We start from the raw sequence: 25,312 nt of genomic DNA, 5'->3' as shown, positions 1-25,312 counted from the left end.
CACACTTTATATTCCTCACTTCATACTTGCTCTATTGATATATCTTGTGATTAGTGTGAATTGCTAACTTGTGGCATACACTTCCATATCTTGTGATATGTTAGTGTAACTTACTTGTGCTTGTTAGTATCATTGTTATGCTCATCTTGTTTAGATTACGTTCTTGGTGCACTTAGCTGAGCCTAGTATATTTAGAATTTATGCTTGAAAAGTATTTACTTGGTTTATTTCTAGATTAGGATAAAGCAAATCTTTAGAAGTTTTTAAAACGCCTATTCACCCCCTCTAGGCGACATCGTGGTCCTTTCAACCGCTCCAACGAAGACGTACCTCCCCTGAAGGGAGGGTACTTCGGTAACACATCGTCCTCTTCACCGACTCCACTTGTGGTTATTTCTATCCTTTACTTTGTGCAAGCTGTATTGTGTTTGTATCTTGTGCTTGCTTGTGAACTTGTTATTGTGTTTTTCATATAGGTTGTCCACCTAGTTGCATATCTAAACAACCTAGTTTATTATCAAGCCTGATTTGTTAAAAAGAGCTAAAATTTGTAGTTGCCTATTTACCCCCCCCCCCCATTCAACCATATCGATCCTTCATAAGATAATGAAGATAATGAGGTTATAAAAACAAATCTTTGGATTTTAATCTAGTTGAATTCTTACAAAGGGTTTCTTGAACTTAGTGGGAAGATATAAGGAATGAACCTGTTATTGATAAGGATAGTCCGGATGTCATACAAAATAAAAAAACTCAAGAAAGCGAGAAAATATTCAAAAGGATTGGTGAGGAATTTAAGAGGCCAGATCCTGAAAAATAATAAAGATATGATTGATGAGCTAAAGACTCTGAAACCCTGGAATAAATTCAGCCCTTCATTAATGAACAGATTGCGAAGCCTCGTTGTAATTGTGCAAATATCTATACTAGTGCAGATATATACTCCCTCAGTCCGAAAATACTTGTCATCAAAATGGATAAGAAAGGATGTATCTAGAACTAAAATACGTCTAGATACATCTTCTTTTATCTATTTTGATGACAAGTATTTCCGGACGGAGGGAGTACATACATGCCCTGTTCAAGAATTCATCCGATTTACCAGTTAACTTACCGATTAGTCCCTACTCATAGGGTCACCGAGTAGCCTATAAACCGATAAATCGTCCGATTAATTGATTAAATGGCCAATTAACTTGCTGATTAGCCGATTAATCTCCTACTCACCAGCCAACCGAGCAGCTACCAGTTAATGATTTCCTCAACAATGCATACATGTGCAAATATCCATATCCATACACCAAGTTTTCTATACGTTGAACGGATACATACATGTGCAAATAAATGCATAGCCACAAATATCCATACAAGTGTACATAGATACACACATTTGCAAATATTGTTACTAGTGTCATGCCAAATTTGCTACAAACCCTAACCCATACCTAAATAAAACCAAAAGACCAACTATATGTACCAAATCCCTAACTATACCATACAATCCTTAACCATACTCAACAAATACAAGTGCAAGCATCAATGAATTTTGAAAAAAAGTGGATGAGCTAGGGTTTTTCAAAATTGGGTCAATGTGATTTTAACCAATAAAAAGAGGGGAAAGAGAGGAGAATAACTGGAGGATTGGAAGGGGAAGAAGATCCATCCCCCCTCCTATCCATATCTTTTAGCCACCGATTTGGTAGGGTGGGGGAGAAGGGGAGAGGGCGGCGGTTGTGAGAAGACAAACGGGAGAGAAAGAAATAGAGTTGGTCTGATTTAGCTGTGAGGCGTCGTGCTCGGCCCTAGCCGTTTTCTCCAGTGAGGGGGCATGACACCCCGGGTCAAGTCGCCATGTTTCTCGGGATGGCGACCCCGCGTGGGGCGTAATGCTCGGGCCAGGGTGCCCCAACATGGCAGGTCAGCGCTGACGCATGGGGCCCCCGCGTGGGGCATCATGTTCCATTGGTTGGAGCCAGGCCGCGCCAACGTGGCAGGTCAGTGCTGGCGGTGCGGAGCTTAGTGGAGATCAACCTGGACCCCCCCCCCCAGCCCAGGAGATATGTTCATATTATGATCAGTAAATTGCCCATAGATTCGCAGAAATCAAGCCTAAACATGATATTGGTTACCCCCCAGCCCAGGAGATATGTTCATATTATGATCAGTAAATTGCCCATAGATTCGCAGAAATCAAGCCTAAACATGATGTTGGTTACCTCCCCCCCCCCCCCAGCCCAGGAGATATGTTCATATTATGATCAGTAAATTGCCCATAGATTCGCAGAAATCAAGCCTAAACATGATGTTGGTTACCCCCCCCAGCCCAGGAGATATGTTCATATTATGATCAGTAAATTGCCCATAGATTCGCAGAAATCAAGCCTAAACATGATGTTGGTTACCCCCCCCCCCCCCCCAGCCCAGGAGATATGTTCATATTATGATCAGTAAATTGCCCATAGATTCGCAGAAATCAAGCTTAAACATGATGTTGGTTACCCCCCCCCCCATTTGCCCCTCCTAAAATGTGTTCGAAGCTCCGGCACTGAGCACTGGCACATCACGCACCAAGGCCGGACGTCATGAAAATGGGTCATTTTATGAAATATTTTCAAAACGGATTTATTATGTGCTAAACTTTTCAAAAATAGTCATTTTTGTCGGTTTTTACGTATCCCCCCTCCCCATGCGATCACATTAGATCGGAGCTTGATCGGGTTCAGCTATCACAAGATAATAACGGAACAAAAAAAGGAGCGTCTTGGAGCTGTTTCAGTTTTTGGTTGTTTTTCACGGATTTGATGAACTGTGTTGCCCGAACTCCATCCCATGACAGCATGTTCTAGATGGGGCGGGTAAAAATAAAATAAAAGCTGTTTTCGAAAAAAAAAACGTCGCTGCCATGATTCGTGGGTCTCCGGAAAGGACGGGTGACGCCGCTGCCAGCTTGGTAGTAACGGTATACGACGCGTCACTCAGGGCATGTACAATGGTTTTATCTTAAGGGTGCCACGTAGAATAAATGATGAGGTGGAGGGGAGAGAAATCATAAGAGAAGGTTTGTCTTCTCTTATTTAAGAGAAGACGAGAGATGATCTCTTAGCACAATTTGTCTCACCATATTTTTAGGAACAGTTAATTATTAAAGATAAGGCTAAAAGATGACCCCTTGTAGACATATTTTTTTGTCATATCTAATTTACATGCAAAACTTAAGATAAAACTATCTTATCAACCATTGTACATGCCCTCGAGGAGGGTACGCACGTTTCGCCCCCACCTGCTGCACCCGGTCTCCGCCACACCGTAGCTACTGTGCACGCCCCGGCCCACGTGCCGGGCGCCAGTTTCCTTCCCAACCACGCCCACCTCGCAACGCACGGCCCCATGTGCCTGCCGCCCAACCGCACCCCAGGGGCGGGTACCGTAGGGAGGGGTTGGCTTTGCAAAAAGTCTCCGTCGGTCCTGGCTCGTGAAATTCTTTCTTTCTTTCTGGATGTAAATAAATGTTGGTCCGTGCGGTCTCACCTGCCTTGTCTGTGGTACCACGGCGATTGCGTGGGTTAACTTCCCTGACCCCGCTTCAAACGTGAGTACTCACGTACGGTACTACCGATGTTAACGTTGCCCGGCTGGATTAGTATCGTCTGCCAGCACAAAATCAACACTCCACGAACCGGCCGCAGTTAACCCCGAGCTGGGGCCGAGGAGGTTGTTGGGTGTGCAGCGTACATCACTCTCGACGGCGTCATGCCCGGCCCGTGACGTTTTCTTAGGCTAGGCGCACTAAAACGGACTTTGTGGCATTCCACCTCGACCGATTGATGGTCACAGACCGTGACTCGCTGGATCACGATAGGACACCTTGCCAACAACGCTGCTAGAGAAGAACCTGCAGGCAGCCATAGGATTAGGAAATGAAATCCACCGTCAGGACGACTCGGGCGTGAAGTGGGCAGGTCGTGCGCAGCGCGCGGCCGCACATGCCATGTTTCGCTCTTTGTTTACACGCATCCACCGCAGGGTGGGGTTTTTTATCTGGAACCCAACAGGTGTCGTTTCCGTTGGCAGATGAATCTTTCTTCAGACCTTTTATTTTTTGAGCGAATATCTTTACTTGAGACTGCTCGTGCCCTCCAGCTCCAGGGTCGGTTTTATTTGTTGTTTGTTATTTCTTCCATACAATATGGTGCAGTGGTCCTGCGCTTCCATGGCCCCCGGCTACTAGATAGACGCTCTTGTCTTGCCTAGCCTAGGCTTAAATATATTCCGTCCATCAAATTTAAGAATCGCATCTCATACGACTGTCCACGCAACATGCACGTGCCCTCCCTCAAAAGAAACAAGGGAATTGGGTGTGGATCACTCGGACTCAGAGACTTATTTCCCCCTCCAATTTTTCAGCTAACGGTGTCAAATACGTACTACTGTACGTAGCACGCGGAAAGACTCTTCTGCCCACCTCAATTTTAAACCAACCCATCTCTTTCTCTTCTTCTCACACATACGAGTAGGACACACATACGACTAGGACCTCAATTTCTTCACGGTGGCATGGCGCGGCGGAGTTTCAGCGATGGGCGCGTATGGATGGACACGTGCAGGATGGTGACATTGTCTGACGCCATGATGGCGTTGACGATAGGCTTGTCAAGGTTGGTGCGTCAGTACCTGCTCTGCAGATGGATCAACGGTTGGAGATGGCGGCGGCCTATGAGTGCGCCAAACCGGTGTGTTACCCAATTCTGGCATTGTGCCTTGGTTGGGGCATCCAACATTAGATGTTAGGATTTGGTGCGATGTCTGTTTGGTATTAGGTTTGGACATTTTCGGCATTCCTTCATCAAGGGGATATGAGTAGCGACATGTGTGTTGCCAAGAGGTGGCTTCAGGCATACTGACATATAATTTTGTAAAGTCTTTGTGAATAATTAATAAAATGACTGCATTCATCGCCCAGATGCAGAAGCCGGGGTATATCCTTCTTTTTCGAAAAAAAACCGTGCTCCGCTCCAGTCCATCGGCCGCTCGGCGTCCCGACGCGAGGCCATGGAGTCGCAGCTGCACTGCAGGACAATTTGTGTGGCTATTGCACGGACGCGCATAGCAGAAGTACAACGCGGGCCAGCTGAGCGGCGCCCCAGGCACCAGTCACACGGGGAAGATGGATTCGAGCGAGGCTCTAGGGCTTGGTTCGGGCGCGCGGCAGAGCGGGATCCAGCTGGCCGGCAAACGAGTTGCAGCGGTGATGACGCCCACGACCTGGTAGGCTCCTACCGAGGGAGCTCGTGGCGAAGGCGGCTCCTCGACCAAGCTCGAGCGACGGCGTGTGCGACCGTGGCCCTCAGCTCGGCATGGTGGAGCCTGCTGCCCCGGCCTTTGACCCGGCTCCTCCTGACGGCATCGCGTCGCGAGGTGCCATGTCCGGGCCAGAGCTATCTCTTGACGATTTTGCAGAAAAGATCTCTACATGAGGGCATGGCCAATTCATAGCCTCAGGGTAATGTCTCACATACCATGTAGGATCGGATGACAGAAAAAGTAGGTTTGGATAGGGAAGCATGATCCTCTGCAGGAGGCGGATGCTTGAAGAGAAAAAAAATGGTTTGGTGAATAAAGTTGAAAAAGTTGAAGTACAGAGTAGGGATGCATGTGTAGTGAGAGTTACTTTCTATTCTTTGATGAGGCCCACAGTAACAATTTGCATTGGGAAGGAAAAAAAATTAAAATGCCTCAAATTACTATTTATCATTAGGCATCTGTATCCATATGTCGCTATTATACATGCCTTGGCTGACCTGTTGGTTGCTGCCACCCGGAAAGCAGAAAGCAAACACGTACTACGTCTGCAGCATCGAGCGTGCACCGAGCCACCACTCACCCTTGGACGGTGGTTGCAGTTGTGACCTGCCACGGGACGCGTAGGCGATAAGAAAGCAGCTCGTTTGCCCGCTGCACGCGAGGCCAGCGCAATCCTTCGCCATGAGAGCGCCTACGCACTACGTATCCGTCCTAGCACTAAATCTGGATGACCAGATGCTGCTGCGTTGCGTGTGATAGGTGAATGGATGATGCACCGACACAACCTGGCTTAGTTACATGCGGCCGTGTACTAGCGTTAGCGTGCAAGGGAAATTTACACTCAGAGCATCGGCAAATCAGAATACCGTGATACCCAGCGTTGTCCCGAAGCAACTCATGCGGCCGGAAACCCAACCGCTAGCGCACCCACTCGCTTCACATTTTGTGTGTGTGGTGTGTCAGTTTGTGCGCGCGATTTGCTGAGAACATAACATCGGACTATGGAAATTGGGTCGCATGGATTCAGGATAGTCAAGACCTGATCGTCGATGGTGAGCATTGCCGCGTCCGTCTACTTGAACATCAAAAATGATAGGAATACTCGTAAATATATGAGCACATGAAATATACTCTCTCCATTTATAAATATATAAATCTTCTTAGAGATTTCAATGCGAACTGCATGTGTATGTATATAGACATATTTTAGGGTGTAGATTCACTCATTTTGCTTCTTATGTAGTCTATATTAAAATCTCTAAAAAAAGACTTATATTTAGGAATGGTGGGAGTATTAAATTTGCATAAACACAATCATGCATTAGTCGGTAATAACCGAGGAAATCTCATATGTGATTGTTATAAGCAAGGTTCACACATAAAAAAATCGCTTGGTTTGACAATGTACACAACAATGCGCGTGGTGAATACAACTAGTCGATACTACCAAGACGGATAGTAAACAGTAGATTGCATACATCCTGCATTAATGAAATCCTTACACGCCTCTACCAATGGGCCGCCATGTTTGAAAACAAAGAAAAAGTAGCCAAGCCTGATGCACCTAGCCATTTCTTCTGGAGTGCATCACATTCATGGGACAAGATACTATCTACCACCAAAAAAAATGCGTGGTGATATAGCAATCGGACATTTTTGTTTTGTTTTGTTTTGTTAATTAGCAGCCTGGTTTTCATTATTTTTTCTCATTATTTTTTGTCTCTTTAATTTATAATAAATTCAAAATCATTTGGGAATACAAAGCAAAAATATATTCAGGAATTCATAAATATTTATAAATTTGCTTTTTTCCTAAATTCAAAAATTATTCACAAATGCAAAAATATATTCAGGAATTCAAAAATTGTTCATGGATTTGAAAAATGTTCACAAACTCACAATATGTCCATGAATTCAAAAAATCTCCATAGATTTTCTAAACTTTTCACGCATTCAAAAATATTCTTCGAAACAAAAAAGTTCACGAATTAAAAAAATGAGTGTTTGAAAAATGCCTGTGAATTCAGAAAATGTTCACGAATTCAAAAAAATGTCCGTGAATTCAAAAGTTGGTCACGAATTTTTTTTCATGAATTTAAGGAAATGCTCGTGAATTGAAAGAAATATTCACGAATTAAAAAAGTGTTCGTGAATTCAAAAAACTTTTGTGAATCAAAAAAATGTTCATGGATTCTAAACAGTGTTCATGAATTTGAAAAATGTTTGCAAATAAAAAAAGTTCACGAATTCAAAAAAAATTCACGAATAAAAAATGTTCACAAATTGGAAAATAATATTTCTGAATAAAAATGTTCACTGATCTGTAAATATGTTATTGAATTTGACAAATGTTTGATATACAAAAACGTTGATAATTATAAAAATTATTCTCTAATATAAAAAATGTTAAGGAATTTTAAAAAAATCATAAATTATAAAAACATCATTAATTAAAATTTAAAAGTAGAAGAATCAAAAATGGAGAAAGAAAAACAAAAAAATAATAGAAAAGGGACGAAAATGAAAAAACAAAGGAAATAAGAGAGTAAAAAACTTATTGAAAACTAGAAAACCCAGGGAACAAACAGTTTTCGTCCCTGGAATGTTACAAGAAATGTTGGCCCTTTTATCTCAATTTGGCCGCGCCTCCTAGTTTAGCAGGAACCTAACCGCGCCTCATTGGCTAGCAGCGCTATACACCACCCAACGGATCCGGGATCGATCCCTCGATGCCTCCCTTTTCACCTGTCTCTCTAGTTGAAGTGAACATTGGTTGGCCGTCCCATATGTGCGATCGTTTGCCCACTAGATGTTAATGAAGAACGTAGAACTCTTGAAGATCCGAGGTCCCCTATCTCCCAGCTCCAGAATGGCAGCCGGAGGCGAGGGGACCAAAATTTCTCCAGCTGCGGCTGTTGCTGCTGCAGTCCTTCATGTGGAAACCCTACACCAGAGACAAGGGACTTTTTATTTATATTTAGACAAACCAGAGACAGGGGATTTTTTTTTTTTTAGAAACCGAGTGACAGGGGACTGTGAGATCCGGAACTCAGTCAGCCAGGAAAAGAAGTAGTACATGCCGAAGATCCTAGTCGACAAGCCCACATCGCCGTACTCCGGCCCATATTTCACCCCTGAAGTTCACTGGCAAAGCGCGAAGTAGAGGCGTTCCCCCAGTTGCTGTCCAGATAAGGCTCTCTGCTCCGTACCATCTTCTTCCGTTCCTCTATCCTCTACGATTCAGTTCAGTTAGACCCCACCGAGCCAATGGTGGCTCCGGCGACGCTGTCCCTCCGCCCCTGCGCGACCCTCGCGCCGTCCAGGGCTGCGCTCCCCCGCGCCCGCGCCCACGCCCACGCCGGGTCCGCCCCCGCTAGTCGTCCAGCCCTCTCCGTCTCCTGCCCGCCGACGCGCTTCGAGAGCCTCCGCCGCGCCGCCACCGCCGTATCCGACCGGCAAGGCTCCGCGGAGCCTTCCGAGAAAGTAAGCATCGGCGCACGCTTCCCGTGTTTCGCATTTCGCGGCACCGGGCAAGTGGAGTTTTCTTCTCAGTTTTGAGACGACGTGGTGGTGTTTTCTGTGCGCTGCAGGAGGGGAAGTCGCGGACCTACTACTTCCTGGTGGCGAACGCCAAGTTCATGCTGGACGACGAAGAACACTTCCAGGAGCAGCTCCAGGAGAAGCTGCGGCTCTACGAGGAGCGCAGCAAGGAGCAGGACTTCTGGCTTGTGATCGAGCCCAAATTTCTAGACAGGTTCCCCAACGTCGCCAAGCGGCTCAAGCGCCCCGCCGTCGCGCTCGTCTCCACCGACCGCAACTGGATCAGGTAAGTCAGCTGTCTCTTCAGGCATCGTTGCAAGCTCGAGCAATGCTAATTAGCAGAGTCCCCCATGGATATTAAAACGCCAATGCATGCAGTCCTTGCAGTACTCGCTTCTGTAATTATCTGGCTATAAGCCCCTTCAATTGAAATTCAGCTGGGGAAATTCTCCCTCTCGCTGAACATTACAACAACAACAACAACTAAGCCTTTAGTTCAAACAAATTGGGATAGGCTAGGGCTGAAACCCGTAAGATCTCGAAACCACCTCATGGTTCTGGCACGTGGATAGCTAACTTCCACGCGCCCCTGAACATTACAATAAATAAATCGCGGTAATACTTGCGAGTTGTGACTAGTAAGTGCTTACTTCATTTATAGTGCCTGCCCAATGCTATGCCATTGGCAACATGTCATGCAGTGCAAGCTGGTATGCTTCCTGTTGCAAATGGCAAAACCGTGCATCGGTGCAGTCTTGTATCTTCAATTTGCACCGGATGCCTACTTGATGGCTACCCATAATAATGTGCTTGCTATCAGCAAAGGCGGCCTGTCGGCTGGGTGCGCGGTGGTCAAAGATAGCCCCAGCCTCACCCCCGCGTCGATCCCACACCGGGCGACTCGGGCGGGCCGCTACCCTAGCCGCCGCCGAGCCCTGATCTACTCCCTCCTCTCCTCCCGTCGCCGCCGCGTGACGCCGCCGGGCTAAGCCCGGGGCAGATGGCGGTGGCCTGGGTCTCTCCTTCTCTCCCGCGGCCTGGGGTGGGGCGGGGCCCCTGGCGTGTGGAGGCGCGGCTTGTCGGGTCCTGCGGCAGGACCCCTGGCGTGTGGAGGCGCGGCTTGTCGGGTCCTGCAGCGGGACCCCGGCGTGTGGAGGCGCGGCTTGTCGGGTCCTGCGGCGGGGCGGCCGGCCTTGCCTCGCGGCGGTGGTGGGTGGCTCTGCGGCTGGCCGGATTTCGGGTTGGCGGCGGCGGCATGGAGGGCATGGTGGATGGATCGACTGTGCGTGTGGTCTGGCCTCCGGTCAGATCTGATCTGGCCGGTGTGGCCTGCTCCATGCGTGGCGGCGGTGATCGGTGGCGGTCCCGTGCACACGAGGCTAGATGGAGGTTCCCCGAGCGGATCCGGGTGAAAACCCTACTCTTGGCTCATTGCCAAGGCCGGCGATGGCGGCGTTTTCTGCGTCGTCCCCTTCTTGAAGGTATCGTCGTGGAGAAGCTCTAGACCCCTATCCGCCACCTCCGTGGGAAACCTTAGATAGGTCGATTGGATGACGGCGGCGCTCTTGTGCCGTATCCCTCTTGGGGCATCATTCTTGGAGGTATGCATAGGCTAGAGGGACCAGTGGACGGCATTTGCGGTGGAGCGGTGTTCCATGTTACGCATCGGCGACGCGGAGTCTTGGCGGCATGGCGCGGCAGGGCCTTGGCGACGAATGTGTGATGGTGGACGCACGTAGGGAGGAGGTGTTGTCTGGCGCCGTGGTGGCGTCGACAACAGACCTGGCAAGGTCGATGCGTCCGTATCTGCTCTGAAGATGGATCGATGGAAGACGGCGGCGACGACCTATGAGAGTGCCTTGGACCGGTTTGTGCCCCAGACCTGGTATGTGGCTTGGTTGGGGCCTCCGGCTTTAGATGTTAGGCTTGGGTGAGAGGTTTGGGTATTCGGCTCACACTTTCTGCACCCCTTCATCAATGGATAGGAGTAGCGACAGATATTGCCAAGATCCCAGCTGCAGAGGCCGGGGGTCATCCTCCTTTTCAAAATAAAATAAAATCAGCAAAGGCATGCACTTCAAAATTGTATGTAGGTTGTTGACGAAAGAGGTGTGACAAAAGAAAAACACTAGTTTGGTTCACATTCATGCAGTGCCCTTCCAGGAAAGTTTAGATATAAGAATTGACATGTGTAGATATGCCACGAGTTAAGTTTGATCACATGGTGATGATTTGAGGGCCAATCTTACATGGAAGCTCTAGTCCAGGACATGTATTTCAATAAGTCACATTTACAAATTTTCATCAGGATCTTGTTTCAATGCAAAAGTGCAATTCTTATAAAATGAAGCCTATGGCTGTACTTTTTGAAGTTGTGCCATATCCTGTTCTGATTTTGTTTTTCGGTGTCATGAATCATGAATGTGTTTTTTAGTACAGTACTTTGTATATTTTCTTGTTTTTAGTCACCCCCGTTCAATAATTGGGCACAATCTGGATACGAGTTGCTTGCATTCCTGAACATATTGATTAGACCGCGAAGCGAGGAAAAAGAAACTGAATAAAATTAGAGAAACTTATCTGACCATTGAATTCTTAAACATGATGCCACTGCCAGATGCTGACTGTGTGGATCCCATTGTTTTGTTGATGTGTGATGTCGTGCTGGCATGGTGTGTGCTTTGTCAAACCGTTTTTTTTTTTTGCTTCTATACATATAAAGTTGTAGCTAATATGTTTTGTCTCCGTCTCTCATTTTAAAAAGCACTCATTTTAAAAAGCATACGTGCAGTAATAAATCCTCAATAATCTCATGTTATCTCCTTTTTTGCTCTCAGATTCATGAAACTAAGGCTGGACCGGGTCTTAGCGGAGCAATTCGATGCAGAGACACTTGAAGAAGCATTGGCTTCTAACCCCGCAGAGTTGAAATTCGATAAGCCTGAGAAATGGACAGCTCCATACCCCAAATACGAGTCTGGATGGTGGGAGGCCTTCTTACCTCCAAAGTCCAGCAACGGCACGGCTTAGAGATGAACTCCAGGCCGCGTGGTGTAAGATTTCTTCCATGTAAGTGATGATTGTAAGTTTTGGTTTATGCTATTGTGTATGTAGTCCGTGAGTTTATGAGAGTAGAGTTAGCTACATTAGTTGCAGAGATTGCTCTACTTTTCGATAATACCAAATAAGTGATGATGTTTTAAAGTCATGGTTATGTTATGGTTGTTAGTATTATATTTCTTCAAGGATATTCATTCCTGATTCATGTATGTTTTCATTCAAGGAGCCGCCAGTCTATGAGGCCCTAAATTATATCTGACCCGACATGTGAATCAATAATACACACATCACCTGCGGAAAAAGAAAAATGTACACATGTTTTTACTTTCCAGTCTAGCAGCAACAACAATGATGAAAACAAAGCGGCAATGCCAATCATAGCACGCAACGCAAGACCTTAAATATATTGTGTAGTCACAACGGCCTGTTGTCCCATTAGTGCGATACCACTACTATAGCCATATAGGTTGTATATAACAGACTGAAAATGTTGTCAACATTTAGCAATTTAGAAATAGCCATGGAATGTTGAGCTAAGGCCCTGTTTGGTTTATAAGTCCTATGACTTTTTTTAGTCCCAACTAAAAAGTCGCTAGTCCCTAAAAAGTCCTTACATGTTTGGTTCCTGGGACTAAACATGAACTAAAAGACCCCAAAAAACTCTCCCTCAGGGTCTTCTTTCATAAATCTCAAATGACCACTTTAAGTCCCTCCTGTTTAGTTTAGATGGGACTAAAAGGGACTTTTTTAAGTCCCTGTAAACAAACACCCCCTAACTTGTGATTTGTTTGACATTGATAATTGGGCCTTTCTTTGTTGATCCAGACACCCCATAATTAGTTGATTTTCTAAACTTGTGAAAAAAAATTCAAGTGCTCAAATGAATTCTCGCCAAAAGCTACAATCACAGGAAATTAACAAATATGCCAATATATTAGGGAAGTCAAATACATTCTACAATCTTGACAAGAGATTAAGAGATTATCGGACTATAAGACACAGACATCAGACGCACAGTACCTACACGGTAAGACGAACGAAGGATAAAACTTTAGTAGAACAGATTAGGACACGCGAGAATTGCAAGCCAGGAGCTGCATTCTGAGCTTCTAACAAACACACCAACTCCCTAGCACTGAAAAACCAACGCAATTACACAACCCTAAAGACTGACTTTCACTTTTAAGGTCTGAAGCGATCTACGGATCTTGTGGTTGTTCGTCGTTCCGATCCTCCCATGCTTAGAACCTGCACAACCAAAGGAACACATTGCTTGATGGCTTGCGACAAACTTAACTCAAAGCAAGACGCGTAATGAAGTGCTTAGGTCTATAACTCTATTGAAGTGCAGACCATGTGGATACAAGTTGCTTTCAACAACTGGTAGGTCCTCTCAGAAAGGAAAATTCATCTGGTTGGTATAACAACCCCTGTGTGCTTAGCACTAGTACCATACTATTCTTCTTTTTGACGAGAAACAGTACTGTCTACTGAATATATCTACATTTTTGTTTGTTTGTTTTTGTGCTAGTTTGCACTACCATACTAATCGCAGAGAAAAATTCCTCATGTGAATCCTATATAGTACTCCCTCCGTTCTTAAATATAAGTCTTTGTAAAGATTCTAACCAGTGACTACATATGGAGCAAAATTAGTGAATATACACTCTAAAATATGTCTACATACATTCTTATGTTGTTGTCCATTTGAAATGTTTAAAAAGACTTATATTTAGAAACGGAGGGAGTATCTTGCATGCTGTCTCACTGGGATTAATAATTAATAAATAAGTCCTAGTGTTTTTCAGAAGGAACATGTATCAAATTTCTTGCCAAAGGAGAACCATAGAGAAAAACATTCATGAACATATTTGCTTCACTGGCCAAATAAATTTATAGTATTCATCAAATGAGCAAATGTAGTACCGTACGTCAACGCGCAATGGCAGTAACAGGTTAGGCAGGAGCAGGAAAGCCGCACGAAACTGAGGAGAGAATATTTTTAGGGGAGGCTGGTCAAGGTCTTTGATAGTACAGTTTCCGAATTAACAAGAACTTGTAAAATAAATGAAGGAACTAATTACTGCTTGCTGTGATGTGACCATGGTTGTCAAGCAAAATCCTGAAGACCTACCGCCAGATCGAGTCAACGGTGGAAAGCTCGATCATGAAAAAAAAAACACCCTAAACAAAAATGTCTAGGAATGATACATACTCATATGAGAAACAGGAGAGGGACGAGAGGAAGAGGCCGGGCGCGCCGCCTTCAAGCTCCCCACACGGTGATCCCCTGCATCATGCACTTGAACTCGCCGAAGTCGACCTGGCCGTCGCGGTCGCGGTCGACGTTGCAGATCATCTCCTGCACCGCCGCCAGGTTCCGCGCCTCCGCCAGGCCCAGCTTCTTGAGCACGGCCTGCAGCTCGGACGCCGAGATGAACCCGTCGCCGTTCTCGTCGAAGACCCGGAACGCCTCCTTCATGTCCTCGTCCTCGCCCTCGCCTTCCTTGCCGGGCTCCTCCTCGGTGATGGGGCCAAAGAGCGCGTCGCCGAGAGCGCGGTGGAGGCCCTCGAAGTCCTCGAAGCCGAGCCCGGCGGCGCCAGCAGGGATGTAGGCGCCGACGGTGGCCTCCAGGCTGGCGCGGTCGGCGCCGAGGCCGAGGGTGTCGAGCGCGGCCGCCATCTCGTCGAGGGTGATCTCGCCGTCGCCGTTGCGGTCGAAGAGGTCGAAAACGCGGCGCAGGCGCAGGGCATTGAGGCTGCCGTTGCGGAGGCGGAACGACGGCGAGGGCTTCTTGGACAAGGACGGCTTAAGGGGAGCGGGAGCGGTGTCCATTGCTTTGAGTTCGCCGGTGACGCTGTGTCTTTCTCTCTGTTCTTTCTGCTTTATATATAGGCTTTGAGAATGGTTTCCGGAGCGCTTAAAACGTTGGGGAGCCATGGTTTTATAGAGGAGCCTTAAAAAACGGAAATGTTAACGCCCATACATTTGGGCGTTCACCACCCCGACCACACGCAAGCATCTTTGTTGGCAACTGTGCGCACGAATCTTGGAACAAACAGGCCGGTTTTCGGCGCTACGTAGGACGAGTCTCGTGTGCGGTGTGCGAGTCAGATCACCCGCACGTTGGTTGCCATCCCGTGGTCAGCGGTTGCCACTTAGAGGCGTGCGGTGGAACTGCCATGCGCCCGCACGCCACGCTCCGACCGCGGTTGACGCCAAACACGTCGCACACCCCTCCACCCTCTTCCTCACGGTTCCATTTACTCACCCGCGGCGCAATTACTGGCACAACCCACTCGCACTTCAAATCATTGGAGGAGAAGGCGAAGGCGGAGGCGGAGCAAGCCGTCGATGGTGCTCGCCGGAACGGAGCGGCTTCGCCGGAACGCGTGCGGGTTGAAGGTAATGCTCGCTACATCTCTCGGAACCCCTTCCTGCATTTCCCCCCTTCCATCCCTGTTCGATTCCTAGATCGATTCGTAGAGATTCTGGCGATTCGGCGGTGCGTCGGCGTTCCCGCCGGCGCCGAAGTTGTCTGCTAGCCGTTTTTGTTGGCACTGGATAGTTTCGTCGCCGCCGCGGCGGCGGCATCGTCGGTGTGGTTATGCCTGTTCGGAGGCACGCACTAGTCTTGCGTATGGATTTGGGAGGTGTCCCCCGGTTTGTTTGATGCCCATTGGTTCGAATTTGTGTTTGCAGTCAGTTCGTGCGAGAATTTTGAGGGTGAATTTGAAGTCAAAATAGTTGTCATTGAAACCTAGATCTAGTTAGTTTGGTTTTGAAACTGTAGTATGAGGCGAACTTGGTAGATTGGTTAACTATCATGATTAAAGCCTATAAAGAGACGGAAATAACCCCTCGAAGTACTACTATTATATTAAACGAGAAAATGACACATCTCTGTAATAGAGTACTACTAGTACTCGATAATGATGATGTTGTGGACTACATCTCGTAAATGAGAGATTTTTCATCATCAATATAAAATAGAAACCTGCATAAAGCTAGACTACAGGTCCGTAATTTCTACTCCCTTCGTAAACTAATATAAAAGCGTTTAGATCACTATTTTAATAATATAAGTGCTCTTATATTAGTTTACAGAGGGAGTACTCCTCTTAGAAGATTATTGAGAGTGCCTATCTTCGAAGATTATTCGAACCCTACTGTAACATTGTTTGACCAGCTCCCGATCTCCCATGTGTCGACGACTGTCCAATAACCCGTCCTCCTCGAAACAGGAAAGTACCCGCTCCCTGGCTTCACCGGACGAAAAGAATAATTAGGAACCGGATTATGCACCGATGAGGTGAACCTGTGCCCTCAGAAAAAAACTCGTTATTAGCGCAAAAAAAGGAAGAGCCACCGGCCGTCTGACAACAAGAAGTACTAGCATTTTGCACAACCTACGTACGCTGTTTGATTCAACAACGCGGCCACTTCTCCCCTCCAGCAGCCACGGCATTTCGTTCTCTGGTCAACGCTCGGCGGCATGGCTTCTCGTGGAAAGCACGACTACGTACAATGTTGGGCAGGGACGAATCTGAAAGTTTTTTTTTTCGAAACGGAGAATCTGAAAGTTTGATCAGTACGCAAAGGCGGTTCTGGATCGTCAAGCGAACGCCAAGTCGTTGCCTAATTTCAGCGGCCAACACCGGCAGAATTCCAACTGGGATCAACAGGAACTTTCACACAAACAGCAGCAATAATGGCCCAGAAGAAAAGCTCATATAGGAACATCCGATAGACCAAAGTATTAAGGGCATCTTCAACACCTATCTGCAAATTTTCTCCTGCATCCATCCGTAAAAAGACAGAACAAATAGTTCAATTAAAAATGGTACTCGTCCAACTCCATAACCTAAACTAAAAGATCGCCGACGCCTCTTCCCTATCTTCGGCCATGAGCCCCGAAAAATGAAGTTTCGTCTTCTCCGGCTCCGCCTTCGGGGCCTTGGGAAGTGAAGATGTCCGCCTCCATGTTGCCGCCAAGCGGCTAATCGGTCACCGATGTTGAGCCCACCAAGATGGGCATCGACGGAAGGGGAGGAGCAGTGGCCTTCTTGGGACCCGAGCGCCGACGACCTACCGTGCACTACTCTTCCTCGCTGTCGGCGGAGCCCGTGGATGTGTCGGCTTCGTGGTCCTGGTGGTGTGGCGCAGCCTCGGCGGAGCCGGTGTTGTCGTCCTCGTAGTCGGTTTCACCGAACACCTCGTTCGTCGCCTCGTCGCACTCCTTGTAGGTGGTACCGCCAACGGGCCAGATGGATCTCGCGGGCGGAGCGGTAGGAGTCGAGCAGCGCCGCCTGCTCCACTGGGTCCGCGTACGGCGCGATCACCATGCCGGCAGCGAGCTGCTCCTCCACATGTAGGTGCTCCTGGAGGAGTTGGTGGTTGTAGGCGGCATCGACCTATGCCTCCCGGAACCGCTCCTTCCGCACCATGTCCATGTAATAGGCAACGGGCCTTGACGATGGTCATGGTGCAATGCACCGGCGATGGTGGCGCCGGCTCGTCTTTGGCTGCGTCCTCCATTGGGACGTCGCCGTCTTCCGGTTGTTTGCCGGCCTGCCAGCCAACAACAATGGCGGCCATCTCGTTCTTCTGCTCCGGCGTCAGCCCGTCCCAGAGAGCTTTGGCGTGGGAGGAATCCATGATGGGGGTGGTGCGGAGAGGGATCGGAGGCGAATGACTGCGGCTATGGCTCGGGCAACAATTTATATAGCAATGATGGGCGGCAGAAGGATAGACGGGTGGAGCCGGAGTAGCGTCTTGGCAACGGGCATGTCATTAATATGGGCGACAGACGGACGGAGGCGTGTCGTTTGAACGCAGAGCAGTCATGTGCACTGGGAAGCGGAGCGGGCGGCGCTCACTCGGCCGGTGCCAGTGAGCAGTCGCGTCCCCTGACGAGGACATGTACCTAGGGTAGGGTCCTAGACCTGACCTACATGCCCAACCCAAGGACACTGCACAAGAGGCCAAGGCCTACAAAGATAGAAGAAGATACCGACCGGAATCATCACATGATGCAATCCACTCGACGATAGATCCACTCGGATACCCAATTCCACTCGACCGTCGTTATTCACTCGGAAGACAAGGATTTACTCGAAGGACAGAAGTCCTAGAGTCACCTCTGAATGGCAACGACCGAGCATTCACTCCCTAGCCTTAAAGTTCACTAAATGTGTGCGTTACCAGTAACGTTTGTGTCATTATTCTCTCATTGAACCCTTGTGTAACTGAGGACGACAAGGGGTCGGCGCACTCTATATAATCCACCCCTTCCCTCAAGCACAAGGGTTCGCACCCCCTGTAACTCAACACTCCAATATACAGAGCCTCCGTGGCACCGAGATGTAGGGTTGTTACCTCCGCCGAGAGGGGCCTGAACTCGTAAAACCGAGTGTACAACCTCGCCGTAGCTAGGACTCTACCCTCTACTATGTACCCCTTATCTTTACTGTCAGATTTGTTCCCACGACAGTTGGCACCCACCGTGGGGCAGGCATCTAAGCAACTTCCGGTGAGGTTGCAATCTTCGATCTTCGTCAACATGGTTTCCGGCGGTGGATTGTCCTTGGGTCGCGAGATTCGTCCTGACGCGCTCACTTTTATCACCAACGATTCGGCCTGGCTCCAAGAGGCCCCCTCGACGTCAAGGCACTCCCCACTCGCGGGGCGGCGCACTTCCGCTGGAGTGCCTGCGACGTCCTCCTGCAGTAGCCGTCGACTCAGTATCGATCGGTTCCCGCGACTTCTTCGCTTCCCGCTGCCCGTTACCGCAAGTGATCCGGTCGCTCGTGGCTCTAGAGGTGGGTGAAGCACGATGTGGCCCGTTAGTCGGCCACTCCTCAAATCACGACAATCGAGCCCGATGAATATCTCTATGGATTGTTCGATCTGTCGACTGGTCACTCGGATACTCTCTTCGAGTGTGAAAGCAATGACCCCGCGGCGGAAGTCCTCATGGTTGGTCTCCAGCGCAACCCGCCAGGATTTCCCCATGGCAAGGGCGGTGGCGGCGGTCCGTCGCGCGACAACAATGAGTACTATCCTCAAGCCCTCACTGCAGAGCAGAGGAAAGAGCTACATCATAAAAATGATCAAGCTCTCCAGACCCCCATCGTTGGGGAGACCCCCGAGGCTCAGGCCTTGGAGGCTGCGCCTGTAGCCACTTTGGCTGAGCGTGCGCGCATGGAGAATCTTCAGCAAACAGTCGACGACTGCGCCCGGAGACAATTTCCAAGTTCCAGTCAACGTTAGCGGCAATTGTTCCCGACTGAACCTCAGGATGAGTGTCAGGTATACCGTACTCCAATCCAAAATGTTGCAGCAGCTGCTCATATCGCAGATTCGATCCAGTCGTCCCGTTCCGAGGCTGGTAGAGGCTTATAGCAGATTCGGGCACTGCTCAGGGCGGCCGGAGAACAGAACTCAGCTGTGTCCTAGTCGTGTAATAGGATTCATAGTAGATCTGTCATGGCAGACACAGTTCAGTCGACACACAACCCAAGATCGCCTCTGCGGCGTGAAGATCGTGGTTATCGCCAGGACCAGTACCTGGGTCGAGGCCATGGGTAGTTTGACCCTCGATACCGCCGTGATAACCGCCATCGAGTGCCCACGCCCTCTCTGAGGGGTGATTCGTACGCGCCCCGGGGATATGATGATAGGCGCCCGTACGGCGACGAGCGGAGGATTCCAATCGACCCCCGAGAGCCTGGGTTTGATGCAAGGTCAGTCCTCGTACGAGGCCTGGTTGACAAAGACAGAGCTAACAGAGAAGGTTTGGACAGAGATCACCCGAGTGGGAGCAGAGCATTCATCTTTGGGCCCGAGTGTTTCAGCAGAGACATTCAAGCTGCTGAGATTCCTCCCAACTTCAAATTGGCTGCAGGAGTGAGCAAGTTTACTGGTGAGTTAAAGCCGGACACATGGTTAGAGGATTACCGAGTGGCAGTGCAAATTGGTGGAGGCAATGAAGAAGTGGCCATGAAGCACTTGCCCTTGATGCTTGAAGGCTCGGCCGGGGCCTGGTTGAATCAGTTGGCTCCCACTAGCATATACTGTTGGGAAGACTTGACCCGAGTGTTGATCAAGACATTTGAAGGCACTTGCATGCGCCCCGCTGGGTTGTCTGAGTTGCAACATTGTGTCCAAAAGCCGAATGAAACTTTGAGAGATTACATCTAGCGTTGGACTACACTTCACCATTTGGTGGAGAATGTTTCAGAGTACCCAGCAGTCTGCGCTTTCAAGGAGGCGTATGGTACAGAGAGCTCACACTGAAATTTGCTCGCTCTGGGGCCATGACTCTGAATCCGATGATGGAGATAGCCACTCAGTATGCGAATGGCGAAGAAGAAGATCGACTCCGTAATGGAAAAGGGAAGACAGTCGACCCCGACGCTGGGGGCGGAAATCCCAGTAGGAAGCAAAAATGCAAGGCTGAAGCCACATGTCAGGCTGAAGCTGCAGTGCTGAATACCCAAGGAAAGTTCAAGGGAAAGCCCAAGGGGCCATGGATACCCAAGAAGATCAAGGACCAGTCGGGCCAGGACGTCCTGGATTTACCGTGTGCCATTCACACGAAGAAAGATGAAGAGGGCAACTTGATTTTGCCCAAACACACCACTCGACTGTGCAGATTCCTTATTCAGCAGTTCCGTGAGGGTCAGCAGAGTGAGAAAGGCTCTGATAAGGATGAAGATGAAGAAAAAGCAGATGATTACCCGAATATCAATGCAACCCTGGTGATTTTTGCTGATGTTGAGAGCAAAAGTCGACTGAAAGTCATCAACAGAGAGGTGAACATGGTTGCTCCAACAACTACAACATTCCTCAAGTGGTCAAAGACTCCTATCACCTTTGACCAATCAGATCACCCAGCTCACGTTGCTACCCCCGGGCGGCAGGCTTTGGTGTTCGACCCAGTCGTTGGAGGCACTCGACTGTGTAAAATTCTCATGGATGGTGGTGGTGGTTTGAACATTTTGTATGCTAAAACCCTTCAGGGGATGGGCATTCCAATGTCCCGACTCAGTGAAAGCAACATGCAGTTCCACGGAGTCATCCCAGGAAAGAAGGTGAAATCACTCGGGCAGATTGCTTTGGATATGGTTTTCGGTGATTCAAAGAATTTTCGCAAAGAAAAGATGATGTTTGAAGTGGTAGATTTTCACAGTGCCTATCATGCTATTCTGGGCAGGTCGGCATACGCTCGTTTCATGGCCCATCCATGTTATGTGTATCTCAAACTGAAGATGCCCGGACCCAAAGGTATGATGACGGTCACTGCGAATAGATAGAGAGGATAGGAAAGCCTCCAAAAGGGTTCCAAGATCGCTGACGAGCAAATGGCAGTGGTGGAACTAGAAGAGTACAAGAAGAATGTTGATCCGAGTGATTTTCTTCGTTCCAAGAAGCCTGCTTCCAAGTCCACATTTCAGTCGACTGGCGAGACGAAACTAGTTCACATTCACCCAGAAGATCCACAGCTGCTCCGACCCACATCTCAACGACACTCGACAGCAAATAGGAAGCCCGTTCATCCAGTTCCTCAGTGAGAACTGGGACATCTTCGCATGGAAACCATCAGACATGCCAGGTGTACCTAGGGGACTGGCTGAGCACCGTTTGCATGTCGACTCCAAAGCCAAACCTGTCAAAGAGCATCTCCGTCAGTCTGCCGCGGAGAAGAGGAAGGCGATTGGCGAGGAAGTGGCTCGGCTCTTGGCAGCTGAGTTCATACGCGAGATATACCACTCCGAGTGGCTCGCCAACATCATCATGGTACCTAAGAAGGATAATTTACTCTGCATGTGCATTGGCTTCAAGCATATCAATCGGGTCTGCCCAAAGGATCATTTTCCGCTCCCTCGCATCAATCAAATAGTCGACTCGACTGCGGGATGTGAGCATTTGTCTTTTCTTGATGCGTATTACTGATACCATCAAATCTGACTGTATGGACTGGATGAAATAAAAATGGCCTTCATCACCCCGTTCGGGTGTTTTTGCTATGTCACCATGCCATTCGGTCTCAAAAACGCTGGTGCCAGATTCATGCGCATGATTCAGAAGTGCCTGCTCACTCAGATCAGTCGGAATGTGGGGGCGTATATGGATGATATTGTGGTTAAGTCACGCATAGGTTCCAACCTACCGACTAACCTTGCTGAAACCTTTGCCAATCTGAGAAGGTACGACATTAAGTTGAATCCGTCCAAGTGCACATTCGGAGCTCCCGGAGGAAAGTTACTCGGTTTTCTCATTTCCAAACGAGGGATAGATGCCAATCTCGAGAAGATCGATGCAATTCTCTGAATGAAACACCATGTGCGTGTGCATGATGTTTAGAAGCTCACAGGTTGTCTCGCTGAACTGAGTCGGTTCATTTCTTGTCTCGGTGAAAAGGCACTGCCTCTTTACCGACTGATCAAAAAGTCTGACACGTCTGAGTGGACTCCCGAAGCCGAAGCAGCATTTGTGGAACTCAAAGCCCTGCTCTCCACCCAGTCGGTTTGCTTGCTGCTCCGAACAGCAAAGAGCCTTTGCTCTTATACATCGCAACCATTGGTCAGGTTGTCAGCACAGTGCTCATAATGGGGCGAGAATAAGAAGGCAAAGCCTATAAAGTTCAATGTCCAGTGTACTGTATCTCTGAAGTCTTGACTCCATCCAAGCAGAGGTATCCACATTACCAGAAGCTTGTTTATGGAATTTACTTGACTGCGAAGAAAGTTGCACATTATTTCCAAGACCACTCAGTTTGAGTCATCAGTGATGCTCCATTGTCTGAGATCATGAACAATCGATATGCAACTGGTCAAGTGGCTAAGTGGGCAATTGAACTTCTCCCTCTGGATATCAAGTTTGAAGCAAAGAAGGCGATCCAATCTCAAGCGCTCGCATATTTCTTGCCCGAGTGGATTGAACAGCAATAGCCGACTCAAGTTCGCTCGGAACACTAGACTATATTCTTCGATGGGTCTAAGATGCTGAATGGTTCTGGTGCCGGAGTGGTCCTGGTGTCCCCAAGAGGTGATAAACTCAGTTATGTCCTCCAGATTCACTTTGATTCCTCCAATAACGAAGTTGAGTATGAAGCAATCCTCTACAGGTTGTGTATGGCTATCTCACTTGGCGTTCGTCGCCAGATGGTCTACGGTGACTCAGATTTGGTGGTCAATCGGGTGATGAAGGAGTGGGATGTTAGAAACCCTACCATGACTGGATACTGCAACGCAGTGAGGAAGTTGGAGAAAAAGTTCGAGGGTTTGGAACTTCACCACATTCCCTGAATCAAGAATCAAGCAGCTAATGATCTGGCAAAAATAGGTTCCACTCGAAAACCTATCCCCAACAATGTGTTTCTTGAGCATCTCCACTCCCTGTCAGTGCAAGAGGATCCTTTTACTGAAGAACCTCCCCAAGCAATAAGTCCTACCAATCCGACTGAAATTGAGGTACCAACGGTTATCGATCTGGTTATGGAGATCCTGGTGATCACCCCCGACTGGACAGTACCATACATTGCATATCTACTCAGGCAGGAGCTTCCACAAGACGAGGTGGAAGCACGTCAGATTGTCCACAGATCCAAGGCTTTCATGGTGATTAATTGGCAGCTCTACAGAGAGAGTGTTACTGGCGTGGCTCAATGATGTATTTCTCCAGAAGTGGGTCGATTGATTTTTGGATGAGATCCACTTGGGGATCTATGGTCACCATGCAACTTCTCGGACCAATGTGGCCAAAGCATACCGAGCCAGATTCTACTGGGCACGGGCCAATGAAGCTGCAAAGGAAATCATTCATAAGTGTGAAGGCTGCCAGTTTTATGCAAACATGTCTCATAAGCCTGCATCTTCCTTGAAAACTATTCCACTCGTCTGGCCGTTTGCCGTGTGGGGATTGGATATGATTGGGCCGCTTAGGACCGACAGAAGTAGTTTCACTCATCTACTTGTAGCATTCGACAAGTTTACCAAGTGATGTCCACTATGCAACTTTATCCTAGTAGACATTGTTGGGCCTCCAAGTGCAGAGTTTTGTAGGACAGTAGCAAATTTCCCTCAAGTGGATGACCTAAGGTTTTATCAATCCGTGGGAGGCGTAGGATGAAGATGGTCTCTCTCAAACAACCCTGCAACCAAATAACAAAGAGTCTCTTGTGTCCCCAACACACCCAATACAATGGTAAATTGTATAGGTGCACTAGTTCGGCGAAAAGATGGTGATACAAGTGCAATATGGATGGTAGATATATGTTTTTGTAATCTGAAAATATAAAAACAGCAAGGTAGCAAGTAACAAAAGTGAGCGAAAAGGGTATTGCAATGCTTTTAAACAAGGCCCAGGGTTCATACTTGTGACGCCCCCGATTCAATCATACACTAATCATGCACGCAAATGTGTACGATCAAGATCAGGGACTCATGGAAAGATATCACAACACAACTCTACAAATAAAATAAGCCATACAAGCATCATAATACAAGCCAGGGCCCTCGAGGGCTCGAATACAAGTGCTCGATCATAGACGAGTCAGCGGAAGCAACAATATCTGAGTACATACATAAGTTAAACAAATTTGCCTTAAGAAGGATAGCACAAACTGGGATACAGATCGAAAGAGGCGCAGGCCTCCTGCCTGGGATCCTCCTAACTACTCCTGGTCGTCGTCAGCGGGCTGCACGTAGTAGTAGGCACCTCCGGTGTAGTAGGAGTCGTCGTCGACGGTGGCGTCTGGCTCCAGGGCTCCAGCATCTGGTTGCGACAACCAGGTAGAAGGGAAAGAGGAAAAGAGGGAGAAAAGCAACCGTGAGTACTCATCCAAAGTACTCGCAAGTAAGGAGCTACACTACATATGCATGGGTATATGTGTAAAGGGCCATATCGGTGGACTGAACTGCAGAATGCCAGAATAAAAGGGGGATAGCTAATCCTATTGAAGACTACGCTTCTGGCAGCCTCCGCCTTGCAGCATGTAGAAGAGGGTAGGTTGAAGTCCTCCAAGTAACATCACATAGCAATAATCCTACCCGGCGATCCCCTCCTCGTATCCCTGAGAGAGAGCGACCACCAGTTGTATCTGGCACTTGGAAGGGTGTGTTTTATTAAGTATCCGGTTCTAGTTGTCATAAGGTCAAGGTACAACTCCAAGTCGTCCTGTTACCGAAGATCACGGCTTTTCGAATAGATTAACTTCCTTGCAGGGGTGCACCAACTTACCCAACACGCTCGATCCCATTTGGCCGGACACACTTTCCTGGGTCATGCCCGGCCTCGGAAGATCAACACGTCGCAGCCCCACCTAGACACAACAGAGAGGTCAGCACGCCGGTCTAAACCTAAGCGCACAGGGGTCTGGGCCCATCGCCCATAGCACACCTGCAC

The 25,312-nt window shown here is 48.3% G+C and overlaps 2 protein-coding genes across 3 annotated transcripts; one reads left to right on the top strand and one right to left on the bottom strand.

Annotated features, from left to right (window-relative positions):
* Nucleotides 1-8,452: 8,452 nt before the first annotated feature.
* Nucleotides 8,453-12,049, top strand: LOC123092236 (uncharacterized). Of its 2 annotated transcripts, none has more exons than XM_044513938.1 (3): nucleotides 8,453-8,784; nucleotides 8,889-9,127; nucleotides 11,679-12,049. In XM_044513938.1, exons 1-3 carry the CDS (start codon nucleotides 8,569-8,571, stop codon nucleotides 11,869-11,871), a joined length of 648 nt encoding a protein of 215 aa, XP_044369873.1. In that variant the 5' UTR covers nucleotides 8,453-8,568; the 3' UTR covers nucleotides 11,872-12,049. The 2 variants fall into 2 exon arrangements, with proteins under 2 accessions (XP_044369873.1, XP_044369874.1); XM_044513939.1 differs by having other exon boundaries at nucleotides 8,456-8,784; nucleotides 8,892-9,127.
* Nucleotides 12,050-12,815: 766 nt separating this feature from the next.
* On the bottom strand, nucleotides 12,816-14,811 carry LOC123092237 (probable calcium-binding protein CML27). Its single transcript, XM_044513941.1, has 2 exons — nucleotides 14,117-14,811; nucleotides 12,816-13,149 (listed from the first exon to the last, which is right to left on the bottom strand). The coding sequence occupies exon 1, from the start codon at nucleotides 14,735-14,737 to the stop codon at nucleotides 14,168-14,170; it is 570 nt and encodes a 189-aa protein (XP_044369876.1). The 5' UTR covers nucleotides 14,738-14,811; the 3' UTR covers nucleotides 12,816-13,149; nucleotides 14,117-14,167.
* Nucleotides 14,812-25,312: the final 10,501 nt, after the last annotated feature.

Source organism: Triticum aestivum, chromosome 4B, assembly GCF_018294505.1.
Source record: "Triticum aestivum cultivar Chinese Spring chromosome 4B, IWGSC CS RefSeq v2.1, whole genome shotgun sequence".
Classification (NCBI taxonomy): domain Eukaryota; kingdom Viridiplantae; phylum Streptophyta; class Magnoliopsida; order Poales; family Poaceae; genus Triticum; species Triticum aestivum.
This window is presented reverse-complemented; position numbering and strand designations above follow the sequence as displayed.